Source organism: Hemicordylus capensis, chromosome 11, assembly GCF_027244095.1.
Source record: "Hemicordylus capensis ecotype Gifberg chromosome 11, rHemCap1.1.pri, whole genome shotgun sequence".
NCBI classification, from domain to species: domain Eukaryota; kingdom Metazoa; phylum Chordata; class Lepidosauria; order Squamata; family Cordylidae; genus Hemicordylus; species Hemicordylus capensis.
Genome location: NC_069667.1, coordinates 16701033 through 16720748, shown reverse-complemented (window position 1 = coordinate 16720748; position 19716 = coordinate 16701033). Strand labels below are relative to the sequence as shown.

At 49.6% G+C, this 19716-nt stretch overlaps 3 protein-coding genes across 11 annotated transcripts in view; 1 reads left to right on the top strand and 2 right to left on the bottom strand.

Annotated features, from left to right (window-relative positions):
- Positions 1-349: 349 nt before the first annotated feature.
- On the bottom strand, positions 350-8763 carry AGTR2 (angiotensin II receptor type 2). Of its 3 annotated transcripts, none has more exons than XM_053273334.1 (3): positions 8132-8763; positions 4474-4562; positions 350-3065 (listed from the first exon to the last, which is right to left on the bottom strand). In XM_053273334.1, exon 3 carries the CDS (start codon positions 2986-2988, stop codon positions 1864-1866), a length of 1125 nt encoding a protein of 374 aa, XP_053129309.1. In that variant the 5' UTR covers positions 2989-3065; positions 4474-4562; positions 8132-8763; the 3' UTR covers positions 350-1863. The 3 variants fall into 3 exon arrangements, with proteins under 3 accessions (XP_053129309.1, XP_053129311.1, XP_053129310.1); XM_053273336.1 differs by lacking the exon at positions 8132-8763 and adding an exon at positions 4688-4728; XM_053273335.1 differs by lacking the exon at positions 8132-8763 and having other exon boundaries at positions 4474-4725.
- Positions 8764-11204: 2441 nt separating this feature from the next.
- Positions 11205-12482, top strand: LOC128335602 (nyctalopin-like). The gene has a single exon (XM_053274164.1). The coding sequence runs from the start codon at positions 11205-11207 to the stop codon at positions 12480-12482; it is 1278 nt and encodes a 425-aa protein (XP_053130139.1).
- Positions 12483-17463: 4981 nt separating this feature from the next.
- PLS3 (plastin 3) overlaps positions 17464-19716 on the bottom strand; it is a 59015-nt gene continuing 56762 nt past the window's right edge. For all 7 annotated transcript variants that reach the window (XM_053274286.1, XM_053274284.1, XM_053274285.1 and 4 more), the window contains one exon: positions 17464-19276. In XM_053274286.1, the coding sequence (XP_053130261.1) occupies positions 19144-19276 (133 nt within the window). In that variant the 3' untranslated portion in view covers positions 17464-19143. The remainder of the gene's footprint in view (positions 19277-19716) is intronic.

Here is a 19716-nt window from a genome sequence, read left to right as displayed (position 1 = left end):
CTAAATTATTTTTGGAAAGGTTTTGTAAACTGTGGACGATGCAAGTCATTCAATGGTCCTAGAGAAAGACCTGCTGTTCTGGTAGCTCCAGGTCTTCACACCCACATCAGTTTCGGAGGATGAATGCAACGGAAGGAAGCCCAAGGGGGTGGGCGGCTGGGGGAGTCAGTCATGAGACTTGCCTCAGGGGGGGCCCCCAAGGCAGTGGGCCCCCAGACAACTGTCTCCCCTTGCCCTATGATAGTTACGCCCCTGACCCACCCCATGCCCCCTAAGAATCGGTGCCCTAGGCAACTGCCTAGATCCACCTAGATTGGCCCTGGAGCAAACACAGATCAGACAGCAGGGGTGGAGGGAGAGGTTTAATATAATCTCAAATGTACTTTTCAATGGAGACAATAGTGGGGTGTTAAAACATCTGGAAACCACTTGAAACAGGTGCAGTGGAAGAATCCTAATCTAAGCCAGACAAAAACAATTCACAAAAACTCTGCATTTCAATGGCCGGGTGAATTTTTAAAAAGTCTTCAACTGGCACCAAAAAGACATCAAATGTGATAGCCGGTGAGAGACCCTGGGGAAAGGTGCCACAACTGAGTAGGGATGTGCACGGTCCAGCGTTCGGTGTGCAGGCACTTCCAGTTTGCCGCTCACCAGGGTGGCAAGGAGGTATGCTGCTGCCCCACGCCAGCGATTTTGGCAAGAGCAACAGTGGGGAAAACATGGCCTGGGTGGGGTGGGGTAAGGGCACCCTCCCTGCTCCTTAAAGGTAACCCCCCCCACTGCCAAACTGGCCAAATGCCAGACCTTCAGACCAGTTCGGCGGTCCAGAAAAGGACCGCTGAGCCGGTTCGTGCACATCCCTCCAAATGAGAAGACTCTCTCCTTCCTGATCAGTTGCCCCACCTTCAAAAGGTGGAGGGATGCAAAAGAAGGGTCTCCAAGGAAGATCCAGCCATGGAGAAGAAAAAGGTCTAAGATACCCCAGGCTGGAGTCATTTAGATACATGCATGGATGGATCAACCCCTTTAAAAAACACACACACCCAAACCCCACAAAAACACCTGATATAGAGACTCCCATTTGGAAGTTCATTGCATGGATGAGCAACACTGGATATTATAAAAAGAACAGAATTGTCTTGCTCCTTTATGGCTGCAACCTATTCCATAGAGATGCTGTCTTAATCCACAGAATTCTTTTTAGCAGAGTTTAGCAGAGACTTTTAGCACACTGAAAGCAGGACCTGTATACACTGTGTGGAAACTGTTCTATTAAAACTTTAACTCGTGTTTTCTGTAGCCCAACCTTTCCCCTGGTTAGCGTTAAAAACAGGCTGACTACTTTTGGCATGAAAAAGCATGGAGTCTGCCACATTGTTCCGACGTTTATTGGTGCTAAATCACACCCATGATTAAAAAGAGAATTCATGTAGGACAGTTCTCTCTGAAGGGGTAGAAAGGGGCATTTTCAGACAGCAGGCTTGACTACGGGTTTACTGTGAGGCTTTACTGCTTTCATTCAAAGTTGCCCCCAAAAGCCAACACAGAGTGGTGTGTTTTTTTTAACCCTGAATTTAAATCAGGCGACACTCTCTAACATGCAATGAAAAACCCAAACTGTGTGTGAAGTGCTACCCAATAGCACACTAGGACTTTGAGTAAATTTGGCCGATATGTGAACACACACCTCCATTCCAGAGGAAATGCGAACTAAAAGCTGGGTGTGAAAAACTCCCAGGGAAATGGGAAGCACAGTCTTAATTGGACAGTGTGTATTCTAGAAGACGTGCAGAAGAAAGGCCAGGAAAGAATACAAGAGCGGGTTCTCACTTGACAGTTTCCAGATGCCGCTCAAGAAACTCACAGAGGGTGGGTCTGCGGCCTTTCAGTGTCTCCTTCTTCTGCATCCATCCGGGTCTCAGTGTCTTTGAGGGAACTGCTCTTGGTCGAGCAGAAGCTCTGCCTGGTGCTCTTGAACTTGGAGAGTCTCAGCTTGAACAAATGCTGGATCTTGTCTTGGAACTGACTTCCGATGAAATAGTACAAGAGGGGGTTGATGCAGCTGTTGGCGAACCCCATGGAGATCCCAAAGGGCAGGGCTGTGTCAATCAGGGACGTGAGCCGGCAGTTACTGATCACCTTCATCCAGGCCAGAGCATCCAGGAAGGTCAAGATGTGGAAGGGGAGCCAACATATCAAGAAGGCCACGACCACGGATGCCACCAGCTTCAGCACCCGGTCCCGTTTCTGCTTGTTTCTCCCCAAAACCCGTGCCTTGGTCAAGTGCACCCCGATCCAGATGTAGCACGTGAGAATGATGGTCACAGGGATCAGAAAACCAAGAGTGTTTTTCATTAGGGCAATGCCAGCCGACCATTTGGAGTAATTGTTGGACGGGAAGGCCATGACACAGGCGGTCACGCCCAAGTTGGGGATGTATCCAATATCGCGGAAGTAGAAGGTAGGAAGGGAAGCCACAGCCGCCAGGCCCCAAACAAGCAGGGCTGTCCTGAACGCCCGGTGCAGCGTCCCTCGCTGGGTCTGGAAGGGGTGGACGATTGCCTGGTAGCGGTTCACGCTCATGCACGTGATAAGGAAGATGCTCGCAAACATGGTCAGGCACAGGATGGAGCTGGAGATCTTGCACATGGTGGAGCCGAAAAGCCAGTTGTATCCATAGGCGTAGTAAGCAGCCCAGAACGGGATGGTGGTCAAGGCCAGCAAGTCTGCCAGGGCTAAGTTGAGGAGGTACACCCGGGCCACGTTCTTTGGGCTCCTCTGTCGGCACAGAACCATGATCACGAGGCTGTTCCCCACCAGCCCCAGGGTGAAGATAATGCAGTAGAGCACTGGGATGAGGACAAACTGGTAACTGGAGAAGATGTTGGAACAGGACTCGCTGGTGGACATGTTGGTCAGAGACGGGTCAAGACCCTGCAACGTCCATTCCGTGGTGATGCTGAAGGAGTCGTTCTCTGCCTGCATGTTGGTGGCTGGTGGGCAGGTGTGGGTCACAGGAAATTCCTGGGCATAGAAGTTTTCACATCAATTTTGTCCAACTGCTAAATTGTTTTGGAAGAGAAAATATGGAAATCATGAGCTTGCGAAATGAATTTATTGACAGGTGAGACTGAAACTTTGGAGAGCTGCTGCAAGTCAGTGCAGACAATACTGAGCTAAATGGACCAAGAGCCTGACTCGGTATAAGGCAGCATGCTATACTTAAGCAGCCAGGCAGCCTGGTGTCAGGCTGGGTGGTTGTGTGTTTGCAAAGATATAGCAACATAGGGAAGCTGCCTTCTACCAAGTCAGACCATGGGTCCATCTAGCTCAGTATTGTCTACACAGACTGGCAGCGGCTTTTCCAAGGTTGCAGGCAGGAGTCTCTCTTAGCCCTATCTTGGCGATGCCAGGGAGGGAACTTGGAACCTTCTGCATGCAAGCGTGCAGGTGCTCTTCCCAGAGTGGTCTTACAGTATTCACATTTAGTCTCCCATTCAAATGCAAACCAGGGTGGACCCTGCTTAGCAATGAGGACAATTCATGCTTGCTACAAGAAGACCCACTCTCCTCCCATAGACCGCTCTGCCTGGGCACCTCTCCTACCTGATTTTGATTGTGAGAATGGGCCCAGTCATGACTAATTTAGTCCAAATCCTGCCCCAAAACCTAATTCCACCTGCACTCTCTCTCTTTATGCACCCACTTCAGGATCAGCTGGGTTTTATTCAGAATGAAGGTTCAATAAACATAGGTTTTGGGCGGTATATAAATATATTAAGTATGTTAAGTATGTTAAGTAAGTAAATAAAGTCTATTTTTGTTGCAAATAAATGATCAATATATTTTGTGAGCAAATTATGGGCAGGTATTGAACTTGCTAGGCTACACTTTAATACGAAAAGTGCTTCTCCCCACTTTTCAGACACACACTCTTTTCTGCCTGCTGCAGTCACAGTTAATAAAGGTAAAGTGTGCCGGAGAGTCGGTGTCGACTCCTGGCGACCACAGAGCTCTGTGGTTGTCTATGGTGTTCTACCACAGGAGGGGTTGACCATTGCCTCCTCCCACACAGTCTGAGATGATGCTTTTCAGCATTTTCCCATATCGCTGCTGCCCGATACAGGAGTTTCCCATAGTCTGGGAGAAACATACCAGCGTGGATTTGAACCAGCAACCTCTGGCTTGCTAGTCATGTCATTTCCCACTGCACCATTAGTTGGTCTCAGTCACAGTTAATGCACAGATATTTAAAAAGAATCAGAAAGAGAATCAATTGTTGAGGGGGACTGCAGGGAAATCTTTCCATCCCAGATGCTTTCCAGATGTTTCTAGACATACTGCTGACTGTGAACATCTGTCATGCAACGCGGTTTATTCTGTTCCCAGCATATAATAAGAGCTCACAGACAGAGACGGGCATTTAAGGAAAAGGAAATGTTTCGGAGCAAAACAAAAGACATCCTTTACCTTGTCCGGCCACAACCCCAGCTGCATCCAGCGTGGTCATCCCAGGAGGTCAAATCTCAGAAGTGGGAGAGGTCCTCGACACTCCAAGACTGAAACAGAAACTCTGGTCAGGAGATTGTGCCTACTTCGGGGGGGTTGGGGGGAGATAAATCTGTTTGGGGATCCCCCGGTCCTTGGGCATAGGAATGTGTGCAGTGCCTCATGAGAAACTCACATTGAGAGAGCAGCCTGCACTCTGCCCAATAGACATGTTCCCAGCTCTCAAATGGGCTGCAGGCTAGGGCTGTGAGATGTCTACATCTCCCTCCCCAGCCAATGAGAAGCAGTGGGTCTAAGCAAGGGAGGGGCGTTAACCCTTCCATGCTCAGGACACACAAGGAGCCGCTCATACTAAGGAGTCAGGGGCTGACAGACGAGGCAGCTCCGGTTGCCTCTCTCTCTCTCTCCCATGCTGCCTACAGGCTGCCATTTGTCAGGTAGAGGCAACTCTCAGGTTGCTCCTCTCTCCCCCACACAGCCTGCAGGCTGTCTCTTCATCAGGTAGAGGCAGCTCAGGTTGCTCTTCACTCACCCACCCTGCCTGCAGGCCGGTCACCCATCAGGTAGAGGCCGCTGGAGTTGCTCTTCACTCACCCACCCTGCCTGCAGGCCGGTCACTCACCAGGTAGAGGCCGCTGGAGTTGCTCCTCTCTCTCCCACCCTGCCTGCAGCATGGCCATTCGTCAGGTAGAAACACACAGCTCCACCTGACGAATGGCCAGCCTGCAGGCAGCATGGCTCTTGGGCCGGCGAGGTGGGAGAGAGAGAGGAGCAACTCGAGCTGCTTCTTTTGGCACCCATGCCAGCTCCCTCAGACGGGCTGCTCCTCCTGCCTCCCTCCCTGCCTAGCATTTTTAAATCTCGTTCCTCCCAGCTTTTAAAAAACAAGCACATCAGGGGGAGACATAAGGCTAGAACAGAAGAACAGCCCTGCTGGATCAGGCCCAAGGAGGCCCATCTAGACCAGCATCCTGTTTCCCACAGTGGCCCACCAGATGCCTCTGGGGAGCCCACAGGCAGGAGTTGAGGGCACCCCCCTCTCCTGCTGTTACTCCACTGGAACTGGGACTCAGAGGCATCCTGCCCCTGAGGCTGGAGGTGGCCTTTAGACACTTCACCCTTCCAGCTGTCACGTTAGGTTCCAGTTTGCTGCAGTCTCGTCACCACGGAACATCTGATGCTGAAGTGTAGATTTTATACTGAATTAAGGGGTAAGCTTCTCTCCCCACTACTAATTCATTACCATTCTAATTGCCCTTCTGATGGGGACAAGGTCCTTTTTCTGCTTACTGCTAAGTCAGAGTACGTTTACAGGAGGGTAGCAAAAAAAAATTTCATAGCAAGCAAGATTCGGTTTAGAGTGCTTGAGGCACGAGATGCCGGGTTGTGCACTTCAGATTAACCGGTTTTATTTGAATGAAATCAGTCTGAAGGTATTAATGTTTTATGTATTTTATGTATTTTACTGTTGTTGTTGTTTCTTTTTCTTGTATTTATGCTGGCCTTTGGCCGAAATAAACAAATACATACAATACAGGCTGGTCACTGGATGCAAATGAGCAGCTCAAGGCAAAGCCAGGACTCCACATGCTTCTGCTGGGGGCAGGGCGCAGTGCAAAGTCAGACCTTGCCTTGGGTGCCAAAAACCCGAGATCTGGCCCTGCAGGAGGCTGTGCAAGGCAGGCACCGCACAGACTGGGAGGGAGACTCTTGGGAGAGAAAAAGGGTTCTTCAGAACAGAATGTCCGAGCCATGCATCAGGCACCCTGCCAGAGTCTAGCTGTGCTCTCCCACAGTTTCACAGCCCGCGGGGGGGGGGATGTAAAACGGTAGGAAATGGCTCTCACATTGGAGGTTTTGGGCCAAAGTGGCTCCAGCTTGAATGATAGTGAGTGATCAATCTTTATTCATTATAAATGTTTATAAATGTTTATTAATAGTAATGAATGTTATTGAACTACAACTCCCATTATCCACAGCCACAATATATTGTAGCTAGGGATGATGGGAGTTGTAGTTCAGGAGAGAGAGAGAGAGGGAGAGAGAGAGAGAGAGAGAGAGAGAGAGATCCATCCACCAAACTCTAGTCCAATAACTCTATCGTGCAAAATATATGCAATATCTAACAAGGCAAAGCCATGATAAATGATATTAGAGCAACAATTGGATAACAAGGAGCAGGGGCGCACCGAGGTAATATTGGTTGCTCCTGAATGGCTTTGGAGCCCCCACCCCACCCCCAAGCCCGTCTCTCTGCTTGCTGGTACCTGTAGAGAGCTTCACAAGCAAGGAGAAAGCTCAGCTCATCCTAGGGTTACCAACAGTCCCTTATTCGCTGCAGCATCCCTTATTTCAGCCCCAAATTGCCTGTCCTTTACCGGGTGCCATTTGTCCCTTATTTTCAGCTAATGGGAACATAGGAAGCTGCCATATACTGAGTCAGACCATTGGTCTAGCTAGCTCAGGATTGTCTTCACAGACTGGCAGCGGCTTCTCCAAGGTTGCAGGCAGGAATCTCTCTCAGCCCTATCTTGGAGATGCTGCCAGGGAGGGAACTTGGAACCTTCTGTGCTTCCCAGAGCAGCTCCATCCCCTGAGGGGAATATCTCACAGTGCTCACACTTCTTGTCTCCCATTCATATGCAACCAGGGTGGATCCTGCTTAACTAAGGGGTTAAGTCATGCTTGCTACCACAAGACCAGCTCTCACCATGGGAAGAACCTATGGCTCAGATCAAACCAGCTATTTTCAGTAACAACGAAAATTATTAATGAGCTCCATCTCCTTTCCCTCCTCCCTCCCTACCAGAGTACTCTGTGGTTCCGGTGGGCTGTAGGCTCAGTTGCCAACAGTCCTGTATTGGGGACTAACAAAAACATTAACAGCCATCAATGATCAACTTAGCATTATCCAGGTATCTGGATCATGAAAATCACACAAGCAACCAATGGCGGATTGCCACATAGGCAGTATAGGCAGCTGCCTATGGCGGCAAATCTTGGGGAGCGGCATCTTGGGGGGAAACCTAATCTCCCCTCCGCAACCTTTAAAAATACCGCTGTGTAGTGGCAGAGGCTCCTCCCATCTCCTAAACCATCACAGGAGGTGAAGTTGGGCACTGGAGGACGGCGACGAAAGAGGTCCTCACTCAAGCCCGGCTTACTCGCAAATGACACAGGGCAGGCAATTCTGGGGCCCTGCACACATGCGCTTCCATGCAGAGGTCCAAAATCGCCCGCTCTGTGTCATTTGCGAGCAAGCCGGGCTTGAGTGTGGAGCTCTTTCGCCGCCATCCTCCAGTCCTCAACCTCACCTCCTGTGATGGTTTAAGAGGAGGGTGGAGCCTCTGCTGCTACACAGTGGCATTCTTAAAAGTAAAGAAACAGAATTAAGTTTCCCTCCCCACCAAGCCCCCTTACTCTTGTCCCTGGGGCAGCAAATCTTTGGCTGCCTTAATCCGCCCCTGCCAGCAATGACTGCTATATGTTCCTGCGTGGAACCTATTTTCACTGGCTAACAATGCTTCTCTTTCTAGGAAAGAAAATCACATCCCATCCAGTTTGGCTACCCATGGTTAAATCAATAAGAAGAGGAGAAGCAATCTAAGTTGTAACTTACACCGTAGTTTAAGCTGAAAGTGGTAAAGACATCTCAGACTCCCAATTTCTACTGCAGAATCCCTTTGCCTTGCGTCCGTCCAGTGGGATGTTGATAACCGTAGAGCATCCTGACCTGAAAACTGATCCGACCCGTTGAAGGAGCAGCAGCGAATGTTTATTCCCCAGACTAAGAGCCAAGCGCAGGCTGTTTAATGTTCAGCATAAGCAAAGGTTCTTCGCAAGTTTCCTTTCCGAGGGTGCCCACATGAAATGCTTTCAACCCATTGGGCACACACTGCTCCCACCCTCCTTACACTTTCTGTAGCTCAAAATGTTGTGGAACTGAATGTCCAAAGCCAAAATGGTATTTCCTTCTTTCAATGGATGGGATCTTACGATCTGGAGTCAGCTGCTTCCATTTTTCTGTTAATGTTTTCAAAGGGATAAAGAAAGAATGCTGATCAGTTCATGATTTCATGAACTTATGTACTCTTCGATTTTTATCTTGTAAGTTGATAAGTTGGCGATGATAAGTTGGTGCATATATGGACTTCCAAACAGTTCTTTCCACAAAGACCTCTTTAAAAGACCTCTTTTTTTAGAATGTGAGCCCTTTGGGGACAGGGAGCCATCTTATTTATTTATTTATTATCTCTCTGTGTAAACCACCCTGAGCCATTTTTGGAAGGGCAGTATAGAAATTGAATTTAATAATAATAATAATAATAATAATAATAATAATAATAACAACAACAACAACCTCCCTCCCTCCCTCCCTCAGCAGGCTGGCTCAGAGAAAAGCTCCCCCTGCTGTGCTCCGTTCTGCCCTGTCAGGAAATCCTGCGAGAGCTGCCGCGCATGGGATTAGCCACATGTACGCCTTAGAAAAGTGTATAGATAGATAGATAGATAGATAGATAGATAATAGTATAATAAAGATGACGATAATAATAAATACCACCAAATTAAATTTAACTACCAGCAAAAAAAAGACTTCACAACACCTAATGAGGGACTGAGTAGGCAGAAGTGATATGCAGATTTGATAGTCTTCTTCCCAGTTCATGAATGTGCAACTTCATCTGTAGCTTGCTGCAACCAGATTGTCTTTTTAAAAATTCCTGCATCTGGATCCCACACTGAGGACTTGGCAAGTCGAGAGGTTTTTCAGCTCAGGAGTACTTTAAAAAAATAAATAAATCTTGGATTCCAAATCAAAATAAAGTGTATAATTTCTCAATCTAGGCTCTGTACAACATCCCACTCGTTCTAATTCTGTGTGTTCTGCAAGAAGCCGTCCTTCAGCTTAAAGCACAGGGAGTAGGGTGGAGGAGTGGGCCGTAGAGAAAAGTGGCAGATACAGAGAAGCAGGAGGAATAAAACCAGCCAGAAGTGAGGGCCTCTTGACCTAGCCGAGGAGAAAGGAATGTACGTAATGTTAACTGAAGAGACAGGATGCAATTAATGAGATGGGGCTGAAAAGCAAGAGAATTCCACTGCAGAGAAGAGATCCCCCCTGGACCGATTACAATCAGAGGCGCCCTTACCCCTCGACTTCCGGGCAGACGTCCAGGGCCTCCACAACCTGTGCCACCCCCCAAATCCTCTTTGATCTGTCCCGGGTGTTGTGGTCACTGTACCACACCGCTGGCCCGTGCTGCACCAGGCAGCAGAGTGTGACCTCTGCTTTAGAAATAGAGCAGGGAGAGAAATATGTGGGGTGGGAATATATTCAGTTGCGTGTTGAAATGTCCCTGCTAATGTATATTTGCCTCAATCTCTCTGTTTTGTAGTCTTACTTTCTTGTGAGTTCAGTTGCTGTTTGTGCCCTCAAGAAACCACGTGTCAAAAATACTGCGTGTGCCATGGTGTGTGTGTGTGTAGGGGGATGATGCTTAACTTGCAGTGGGGGGCGGTGGGGGGCTCTGAAGGCCTTTAGGTCCAGGCTCCAGAGGTGCTCTTACCCCTGGATGTCTGGGCCAAAGTCCAGGGCCTCCATAGTCCCTGGGACCCCCCCCAAATCCTCTTTAGTCTGTCCCGGGTGGTGTGTCTGCCCGGCTGAACATGATGATGCTTAATTTGCAGGGGGGGGTGTGCCTCTAAAGGCTTTTAGGTCCAGGCTCCAAAATTACCTAGGTGCACCTCCGATTACAATCTGGGCAGAAATGATGTTCAGGTCACTCAACTGCAAGGGAAGTCAAGCCAAGTCGGCGTCTTCAGCTAAACAGGGAGATTTCTTAGCACAGGGCCTCATTTGCCAGAAACTCAGTCATCCTTCCCCCAGGGGTGCTGTCCCTTTGCCAAAATTCCAGGGATTTATGAGATCGCTGGAAGCAGAGCTCCGAGCCCCACTGCAGCACTTGGAGCTTGACTCTCTTCCTTGTGTGAGCACAAAAGAGGCACCGGCACACCGCAGGGTTGGCTGCAGCCAGCCAGGACACAACACACTCAAGACGACGCATGCTAGTCGCACGGCTGTTATCCTGCTGCTGCAGTCAGGCCTCAAATCCACGCCGTTCCTTTCAGCACATGATGCTCATCATGCTCCTATGAGCTTCAGTACCACCAAGCTTATTGTATAGACAATAAGCAAGCTGGTGGGCACAAAGCTTGTATACTAGAGATGTGCACGAAACAATTTTTTTTCTGATTTGTTTGCAACCACCAAAAAGGCCCTCTCCCTCCCTCGTTCTCCCCATTGTGCTGAGTGGGGAAGCATTTTACCAATTCCAAATGCATCCGGGCCCTATACAACAGCCTTAACAGAGCTCGCTTTCTCTTTGTCCCATCCTCCCACACGAGTGGAGGGCAACCCTCGCTCTTCCCTTGCTTTTGCAGTTGTGAGGCCCTCCCTTTCCCCTGTGGCCCCCGAGTTGCACCAGCCTCCAGCCATGCTGGGTTCAACACAAGAGGAGCATCGCTGCCTCTCATTTGACTAAGCACTTGATCCCTGCAGGGACGCGAAAGGCTTAACCTCACTTGGGCTCATGCGGCTTCTGCAGGAAGCCCCATCTTTCTCACCGGCTCTGCCTGCCATCCTCTTCGGAAAGGGCTGAACAGCACCGTCCGTGCTCTCTGGCCTGTGCTGGGACATGATCTTCCTGCTTCTCCTTGCCTTCTTTCCCAGTCCACTGAGGTTAGGGCTGGGCATCAACTCTTCCGTCTGCCCAGCCCGGTGCAAATGTTCTTCTGAAGCCATCACATATTGTAATAGGGCTGGGCTCCGGAGTCTCCCCAGAGAAATCGAAGCCTCGACGGTCTCGCTGAGCCTGTCCAACAACTTCCTGCGTCTCCTGACAGCCGATGCTTTCAACAACCTGACGTTCCTCAACAGCCTCTGGCTGGACCACAACAACCTGACGTTCCTCTACCCAGGTGCCTTCAAGTCGCTCTGCAGCCTGCGGGTTCTGTATCTCAACAGGAACTCCCGGCTGACCTACCTGCACGCCCACACCTTCCAGGGCCTGCGGAACCTCATCAGCTTGGACTTATCCCACTGCAACCTCTTCGAGATCCACCCCTTGGTCTTCTCCCACCTGCTCTCTCTGGAGGTCCTCGACCTGACTTCCAACAAACTGCGCTACATCCCGCAAGCTTTCCGGAGCTTGACCAGCCTCACGAAGCTCTCCCTGGAGAGAAACAACATCGAGGCGATTGGCAAAGATTCCTTGAAGGCCATGACCACCTTGCAGGATCTGAACCTCCGGAAGAATCGCATCTGGACCATCCAGCAGGATGCCTTCCTCCAACTGGACAAGCTGGGCGTGTTGGATTTAGGGCACAACCGTCTCTCCGATTTGCCTAATCAGCTTTTCAGCGGATTAAGCCAGCTCAAGACGGTACACCTCGAGGCCAACCGGCTCACCCAGATCAACTGCTCCTTGAGCAGCCTTCACAGCTTGACAAAGCTGTACCTGAACAACAACCAGATCCTGTCCATCACGGGCTCGGCTTTCTCCCACCTCAAGGAGCTGAGCTTCCTGCACTTGAACCGGAACAACCTTACCCAGCTCTCCAGCCGCCTGCTCACAGAGCTGCCCAAGCTGAGATCCGTCTTCTTGTCGCACAACCCCTGGCAGTGCGACTGTGGCATGCTGTGGTTCGCCACCTGGATCCTGACCTACCAAGGGCTGATCGAGGGTCTGCACTGTGCCATCCCTATGGTACACAACAGATCAGTGCTCGGTCCCTTTGCTCAGGATGCCTTGTCCCATTGCACTCCGCCATCAGGACTGATCAGAGAGGACGTCTGCGATGGAGGACCCCACAGCAACAGGGCTTCTTGTCGACCAGGTGCTCCCCAGACATTGCTCTGCCTCCTGATCACCTGGTGGGCTTGCCTTTCGGTGGATTCCTTCCTCCTCAGATAGCCAGCTGCAGCCGCAAGCAGGCTGCACACGCATCAAAAGACATCTCCCTTGTTTTCTGCAATCTATTAAAAAGCTCTGTCTTATCCTTTGGGGGAACGCGCTGAGTCTGTTCACAATCTCTGCCATTAGCTGTCTTAAGACTCTCTGTCGTCTGCAATGCAAACCAGAGAGGGTGCAATTAATTCTGCAGATGCTAAGCTAGCTGTTCGTTGACCAGGGCGAGCGCGCATGCTTAAGAGGGTCAGAAGTTCAGGAGATCCGGTCAGATACCAGGACTGGGGGATTCACTCTGTTATCTGTACTGCCTCCGGTAACTAAATAGCAAGCTGTGCCATCGAGTCGGTGTTGACTCCTGGCAACCACAGAGACATGTCTTTGGTAGAACACAGGAGGAGTTTCCCATTTCCATCTCCCGTGCAGTATGAGATGGGAAAGGAGAGCTGGTGCTGTGGTAGCAAGCATGACTTGTCCCATTAGCTAAGCAGGGTCCACCCTGGTTGCATGTGAATGGGAGACTAGAAGTGTGAACACTGTCAGAGATTCCCCTCAAGGGATGGAGCCATTCTGGGAAGAGCATCTAGGCTCCAAGTTCCTTCCCTGGCAGCATCTCCAAGATAGGGCTGAAAGAGATTCCTGCCTGCAACCTTGGAGAAGCCGCTGCCAGTCTGTGAGGACAATACTGAGCTAGATAGACCAATGGTCTGACTTGGTATATGGCAGCTTCCTATGTTCCTAAGACTACTCACTAAGAGCGTGTGATGTGGCTGGAGAAGTATGCTCTTTGTGAGCTATCATGTGGTGCTTTCTATCCAGAGCCAGACCCTGGGATTCCTACTGAGATACTGAGCACTGCATCTGCTGTGCTCTCAAGTTTAGGAACATTGGAAGCTGCCATATACTGAGTCAGGTGATTGGTCCATCCAGCTCAGTATTGTCTACACTGACTGGCAGCGGCTTCTCCAAGGTTGCAGGCAGGAATCTCTCTCAGCCCTATCTTGGATAAGCTGCCAGGGAGGGAACTTCTATTCCCAGAGCGGCCCCATCCCCTAAGGGGAAGATCTTACAATGCTGAAATGTAGGCTCCCATCCAAATGCAAACCAAGGCAGACCCTGCTTAACATTGGAGACTATTCATGCTTGCTACCACAAGACCAGCTCTCCTCCCCACGGACAAACATGGCCCTATTTTTTCCAACTTGCTCCTGTCCTGCCTGTTGCTAGAGAATGTCAGACAGATAACAGCCAATGATGGTCTAAGTTAAGCACCAAAAAAACCACCTCCTGGAGTTCAACTTCTCTCCACAAGGTGGAAGGAAATTTCCACTAGGGAAGGGGGTGGCCTTTTTACATAGGGACATAGGAAGCTGCTTTATACCGAGTCAGACCCTTGGTCCATCAATCTCAGCATTGTCTGTACACTGACTGGCAGCAGTTTCTCCAAGGCTGCAGGCAGGCGTCTCTCTCTGCCCTATCTTGGAGATGCTGCCAGGGAGGGAACTTGGAACCTAGATACTCTTCCCAGATTCCCAGATAAGGGGAATCTCTTACTGTGCTCACACATCTAGTCTCCCTTTCATATGCAACCAGGGGGGACCCTGCTTAGCAAAGGGGACAAGTCATGCTTGCTACCACAAGCCTGCCCACCTAATGGCACAGTGTGGAAATGACTTGACTAGCAAGCCAGAGGTTGCCAGTTCAAATCCCCCATGGAATGTTTCCCAGACTATGGGAAACTCCTATATCGGGCAGCAGCGATATAGGAAGATGCTGAAAGGCATCATCTCACACTGCGCGGGAGGAGCGAATGGTCAACCCCTCCTGTATTCTACCAAAGACAACCACAGGGGTCTACGTTCACCAGGAGTCGATACCGACTCGACAGCACACTTCACCTTTACCACAAGACCAGTGCCTTTTCCCTCTGTTCAGCTGCTGAATGGTCGGATCCTACACATTCCCCCCTGACAGCAGTAAAGCGAGTGGTCGAAAGCAATAACAAGGGAGTTGCAAAAATTGCAGGGAGACCAAAAAGGCCTCCCATCTGCTATCCTTAGAAACCGGAGGGGCGCCCTCTTGTGTCTGAAAGGAAATATAACACCACTGAGTCATTTTAATTCACCTCTCTCCGCGTCTACAGTTAAATTCTTCCTTTGTATCTGGCTTTTCCTGAACTCAGGGCCAAACATTATTTCTGGGGGATTTGCACAATTGGAACCCCATTAGTTCTTCTCCTCCATAATTCAGCTGCATGGGGGATGGTGAGTTGGGGAGGCGTGAAAAAGGAATCTAGACAAGACTTGCAACACGAAACCCGCCCACGCCAATTTGAATCCTCCCCAAAACTTGATTTGCATGCCTTTTATCTGTCCTGCCACTTTTTGCCTTCAACAGACATATTTGATATTTATAGCAACATGGCATTGAGAAAGGACAGCTGGATAAAAACTTCCCCGTGTGGTTTAGATTAGAGGGGCCCGATGCAATGGGGGACCAGAGGGCCCCTGGCCCTTTAAGGGTTGTGGCAGAGAGAGACCCTTGGTGTGGGCAGCTTCCCTCAGCCCTGTGTGGCAAACAGAGTCCACCAGGCCAAAAATCAGAAGCACAGCCAAGGCCTCCTGCTCTGCATCTGAACACTGGCTGATCGCTGTAGGAGGGATAAAGCGAAATAAGCAGGATTAAAACAGCTCCTTCTCTGATCCCTGCCTGGGGATTTTTGTGCAAGAGGCCATCAACTCCTCAGATCATAAGAACAGCCCTGCTGGATCAAGCCCATCTCGCCCAGCATCCTGTTTCACACAGTGGCCCACCAGATGCTGCTGAAAGCCTACAGGCAGAAGATGAGGGCATGCCCTCCCTCCTGCTGTTACTCCCCTGCAACTGGTACTCAGAGGCATCCTGCCTTTGAGGCTGGAGGTGGCCTATAGCCCTCTGACTAGTAGCTGTTGATAGACCTCTCCTCCATCATGAAGTTATCCAAACCCTTCTTAAAGCCATCCAGGTTGTGGGCTGTCACCTCATCTTGATAGACCTCTCCTCCATCATGAAGTTATCCAAACCCCTCCAAAGCCATCCAGATTGTGGGCTGTCACCTCATCTTGTGGCAGAGAATTCCACAAATTATGCATTGTGTGAAAAGGTGCTTCTGTTTGCTGGCCCTGAATTTCTTGGCAATCAGTTTCATGGGATGACCCCTGCTTCTAGTGTTCTATGAGAGGGAGAAGAACTTCTCTCTACCCACTTTCTCTGCACCATGCATGATTTTATAGACCTCTATCATGTCTCCCCGCAGTCGTCTTTTTTCTAAACTAAAAAGCCCCAAGTGTTGGAGCCTTGCCTCATAAGGAAGGTGCTCCAGGCCCCTGACCATCTGGGTTGCCCTCTTCTGCACCTTTTCCCGTTCTACAATGTCCTTCTTTAGACGTGACCACCAGAATTTAGATGTGGTGATCCAGCCAACTCCCCCTCACATGGGGGTAGTGAACCTTGGAATGTTGCATTGCAAGCATACATCCTCAGGATCCCTTTGTAATTGATGTACCAAGGGCTCCTGTATCTGCTCTCTCCTGTTCTGCATTTAGAAGCTCGCAGGTTCAATTGTCTGTGTCTCCTACAAGGCTTTCAGGGCTACCTTTTTCTGAGTCAGGTGCTTGGCCTGCACAGCCTAAGGTCTGGGGGCCAGATCCAGCCCGCATGCACTTTTTTATTGGCCCCCAGGTAGGGATATCCTGCAATATCATAGGAGCTGGAAACTGCCTTACAGCACCATCCTATGTATGTTTGCTCAGCAATACATCCCATGGTGTTCCGAGTGAAGTTTACTCCCAAGTCAGCATGACTAGGATTGCAACCTGAAGATGACAGCGATTTAGGGAGAGGAGAGAGCATTTATTTGGGGCTGGCAGGCACTCCAGGTACCCCACTGACTTTGGCAGGGAGAAGGCCTATTTTCTGGCCAATATCCTTGGTTAAACATTGTGGGTCCCTTAATGGGGGAGATCAACAAGAAGCTATAATCTATATAATTAATTCTTGTAGATGTGCCCAGTGGGGATGCGTGGTGGCACCCCCGTGAGAGTTCCTGACCTTGGGCAGGCGGTGGAGCCCAGGCACAGAGGAGGCATGAGGCGGCAGCTGGTTGGTGGGTGCGGGGGAAGAGCAAACTGGGTCTGAAGGTTGGGAGGGGGAGAGCAAACTGGGTCTGAAGGTTGGGAGGGGGAGAGCAAACTGGGTCTGAAGGTTGGGAGGGAGAGAGCAAACTGGGTCTGAAGGTTGGGAGGGAGAGAGCAAACTGGGTCTGAAGGTTGGGAGGGAGAGAGCAAACTGGGTCTGAAGGTTGGGAGGGAGAGAGCAAACTGGGTCTGAAGGTTGGGAGGGAGAGAGCAAACTGGGTCTGAAGGTTGAGGGGGAGAACAAGCTGGGGCTGAAGGTTGAGGGGGAGAACAAGCTGGGGCTGAAGGTTGGGGGGGAGAACAAGCTGGGGCTGAAGGTTGGGGGGGAGAACAAGCTGGGGCTGAAGGGGGAAGAGAGTCAGGGGCAGTTATGGCGGCTGGGATGAACAGGCATACTTCATTGCCATACTGCAGCGGTTCTCAAATGTATGGTCCTCAAATGTTGTGGACTACAACTCTCATCATCCCCAGCCACAATGGGGGATGATGAGAGTTGTAGTCCAACAATATTTGGGGCCCCAAGTTGAAAACCCCTGGCATACTGTATTGCTCTTGGGACTCTTTAACTTCTTCCTTCCAGGCATCACTTCTGTGGCTGCATTCCCAAGAGAGGCTAACCTTTCACATGCACTGTGTACTAATTTGTGCAGGAAGTTTGTATGGCTGGCCATTTGTAATTGCTCCATTTTGCAGATGGGAGGATGAAGCAGGCTTTAAAAAGGTACTCACTAGGTAGGCTTGGACTTTGGCCCAGGGCTCGAAGCAGGAAGGTCTCCATGGGAAAGTGTGTGTCAACAGAAACCAGATTAGCCTGCATTTAAATGACTTTATTTCATCAATTGCTTTGCCACCATATTACAATGCTTGGAATAGCTAAGGACTGCAATATGCCTTCAAGGGTAGCTAACAGCTCACGAAACCCAAAGTACATTTGCTCCTATGGATAGAATGCCTTTTTTTCTCTTTGGTGACAAGAACGTTTCCTTTTTATTTATAAAAAAATAGTTTTCTTCAATCTCGGCACATTCTGCTCTTCAAGTTACTGGTCCCTGTTGTTTTATGGAATTTGCCTGGTCCCATCCATCACGTGCCTCTCACACAGTTTGACAATCTGTCTAATAGGATCTTAAATTATTGGGTTTGTGGTTTTTTGTTTTTTTTAAAAAAATTAAGATTATTTCCAAGCAGATTCTAGAAAAGAAAATGATCTAGGCAAGAACAACAAAAACCAAGATAAAATACAGAGATGCATCCATTCAGTTCTCTGGGTTTAGTTAAGCCATTGGCAATGGAGGGGCTTTGGAAAGTGGTCCTTTTCTCACACAAAGAATTTTTTTTAATATAATAGAAAACTAGCAAAAATAAACCTGCTATGCTTGTAAAGGAATAAAAAATATTGTTAGGTTGTACCGGGGCGGAAAGAAAAAAGAGCAGCACCATGAAGGACGAATACTGCCGGAAGACATATCTTTGGAAGTACCGTTTGCACACCAATGCACACACCCGCCACACTCCGCCTGGAGTGAAGTTGCCAGAGCTGCATGCAGGCTGCAATTCCACAGGGAGCACAGAAAAAGGACAGCATGAAGTACTGGGCACAGCTTCCTGAGAATCAAAGCTTTCTTTTTGTTTTGTTATTTAAAGGTCTCTAGTCCTTTAAAAAAGGCCTCTAGTCATGAAGATATGCTTGGAAGTGTGTGGGAAATGCTAGATGAGATCTCAGGAGCCAATGAGATGGCAGAGCAAGACGCCATTGGTCGGGCGCAAGGAGCGAGTGGGATAGGTCCTTGCCCTCCCCCATGACTAAATGATGCAAAATAAATTTCACAGGACAGACATGATGCAATGTGGCCCAGTTTGCATAGTTCATACAGGTTCAAGAGGATTCGGTTTCTCTTAGCTAGCATGTAGGGGTTTTTTAAAAAGTAAAATACAGTGTGGAATACACACAGCTCTGGTTACTGCCTTTGCAACAGCAAAGTTACAGCAAGTTCAATGAAAACTCAACCCCAGAACACACACAGACCACCAGATACAAATTAAAAACAAGGCCTTTTGTTTGTGTGTTTGTGGAAACAGAAGAGCAAAATGTTTCACTATTAAGACTGCTACCAACCACAGCTGGCAGAGCACCAAAAACCCATACCTTTGGGGCAAGAACTATCTGGTGGCCAAGCCAGTAACCTGCTCCAGCAAGCCATACAAATACATTTCCATGGGCACTTAAAACGATAAAACACTTTTCGGTTCCTGGGAAAGGGGGCGCTTTGGTTGGTTAACACTCCCCTCCCCGAGACTTCTCATTGCATTTCCACCTTGCGAAGCTCTTGCAAAGCAAAACAGAGTCCTCCTTCGGAAAACAAAAACAAACAAGAACACACACATCAACAGTTCTTTAAGCCGGCAGCATTTCAGCCTGGAAACAGCCGATCTTGCAAGAGGTGGACTGGGGCAGGGCGGGAGGTTGGGGTGCTTTGGTCTGGCGCCTGCTCTTAGGCCCTCTTCATGCCTCGCCCCATCAAGCAGGCAAACACGGTCATCACCATCTTGGGCTTGACTTCCACGAGGTCATCGGGAAGGGCATACACGCGGGCACCAATCCTTCGAGCCATGGAGACGGCGTACCTGTGCAAGCAAGGAGATACTCGATGGGCCTCTCCGTTTCATAAGGACAGTCCTTCTGGATCAGGCCCAAGGTCTACTTGGCCCAGCATCCTGTTGCCCACGGCGGCCCACCAGATGCCTCTGGGAAGCCCCCAAGCAGCCTAGAGCCATCAAGACTGGTAGCCACTGATAGCCCTGTCCTCCATGAATGTGTCTTAAGACCCTTTTAAAGCCATCCAACCTGGTACTCGGTGAAAAAGTACTTCCTTTTGTCGATCCTCCGCTTCCTGGCAAACAGTTTCATGGGCTGACCCTTAGTTCTAGTGTTGTGGGAGCCTTGTAAGGAAGGTGCCCTGGGCCCTGATCACCTTGGTTGCCTTCTTTCTCCTTGTTGGACTCATCTCGTCCCCTTTTAAAGCCACCCTAGTCTAGTGGCCATCACTATCACCCCTGCTAACTGA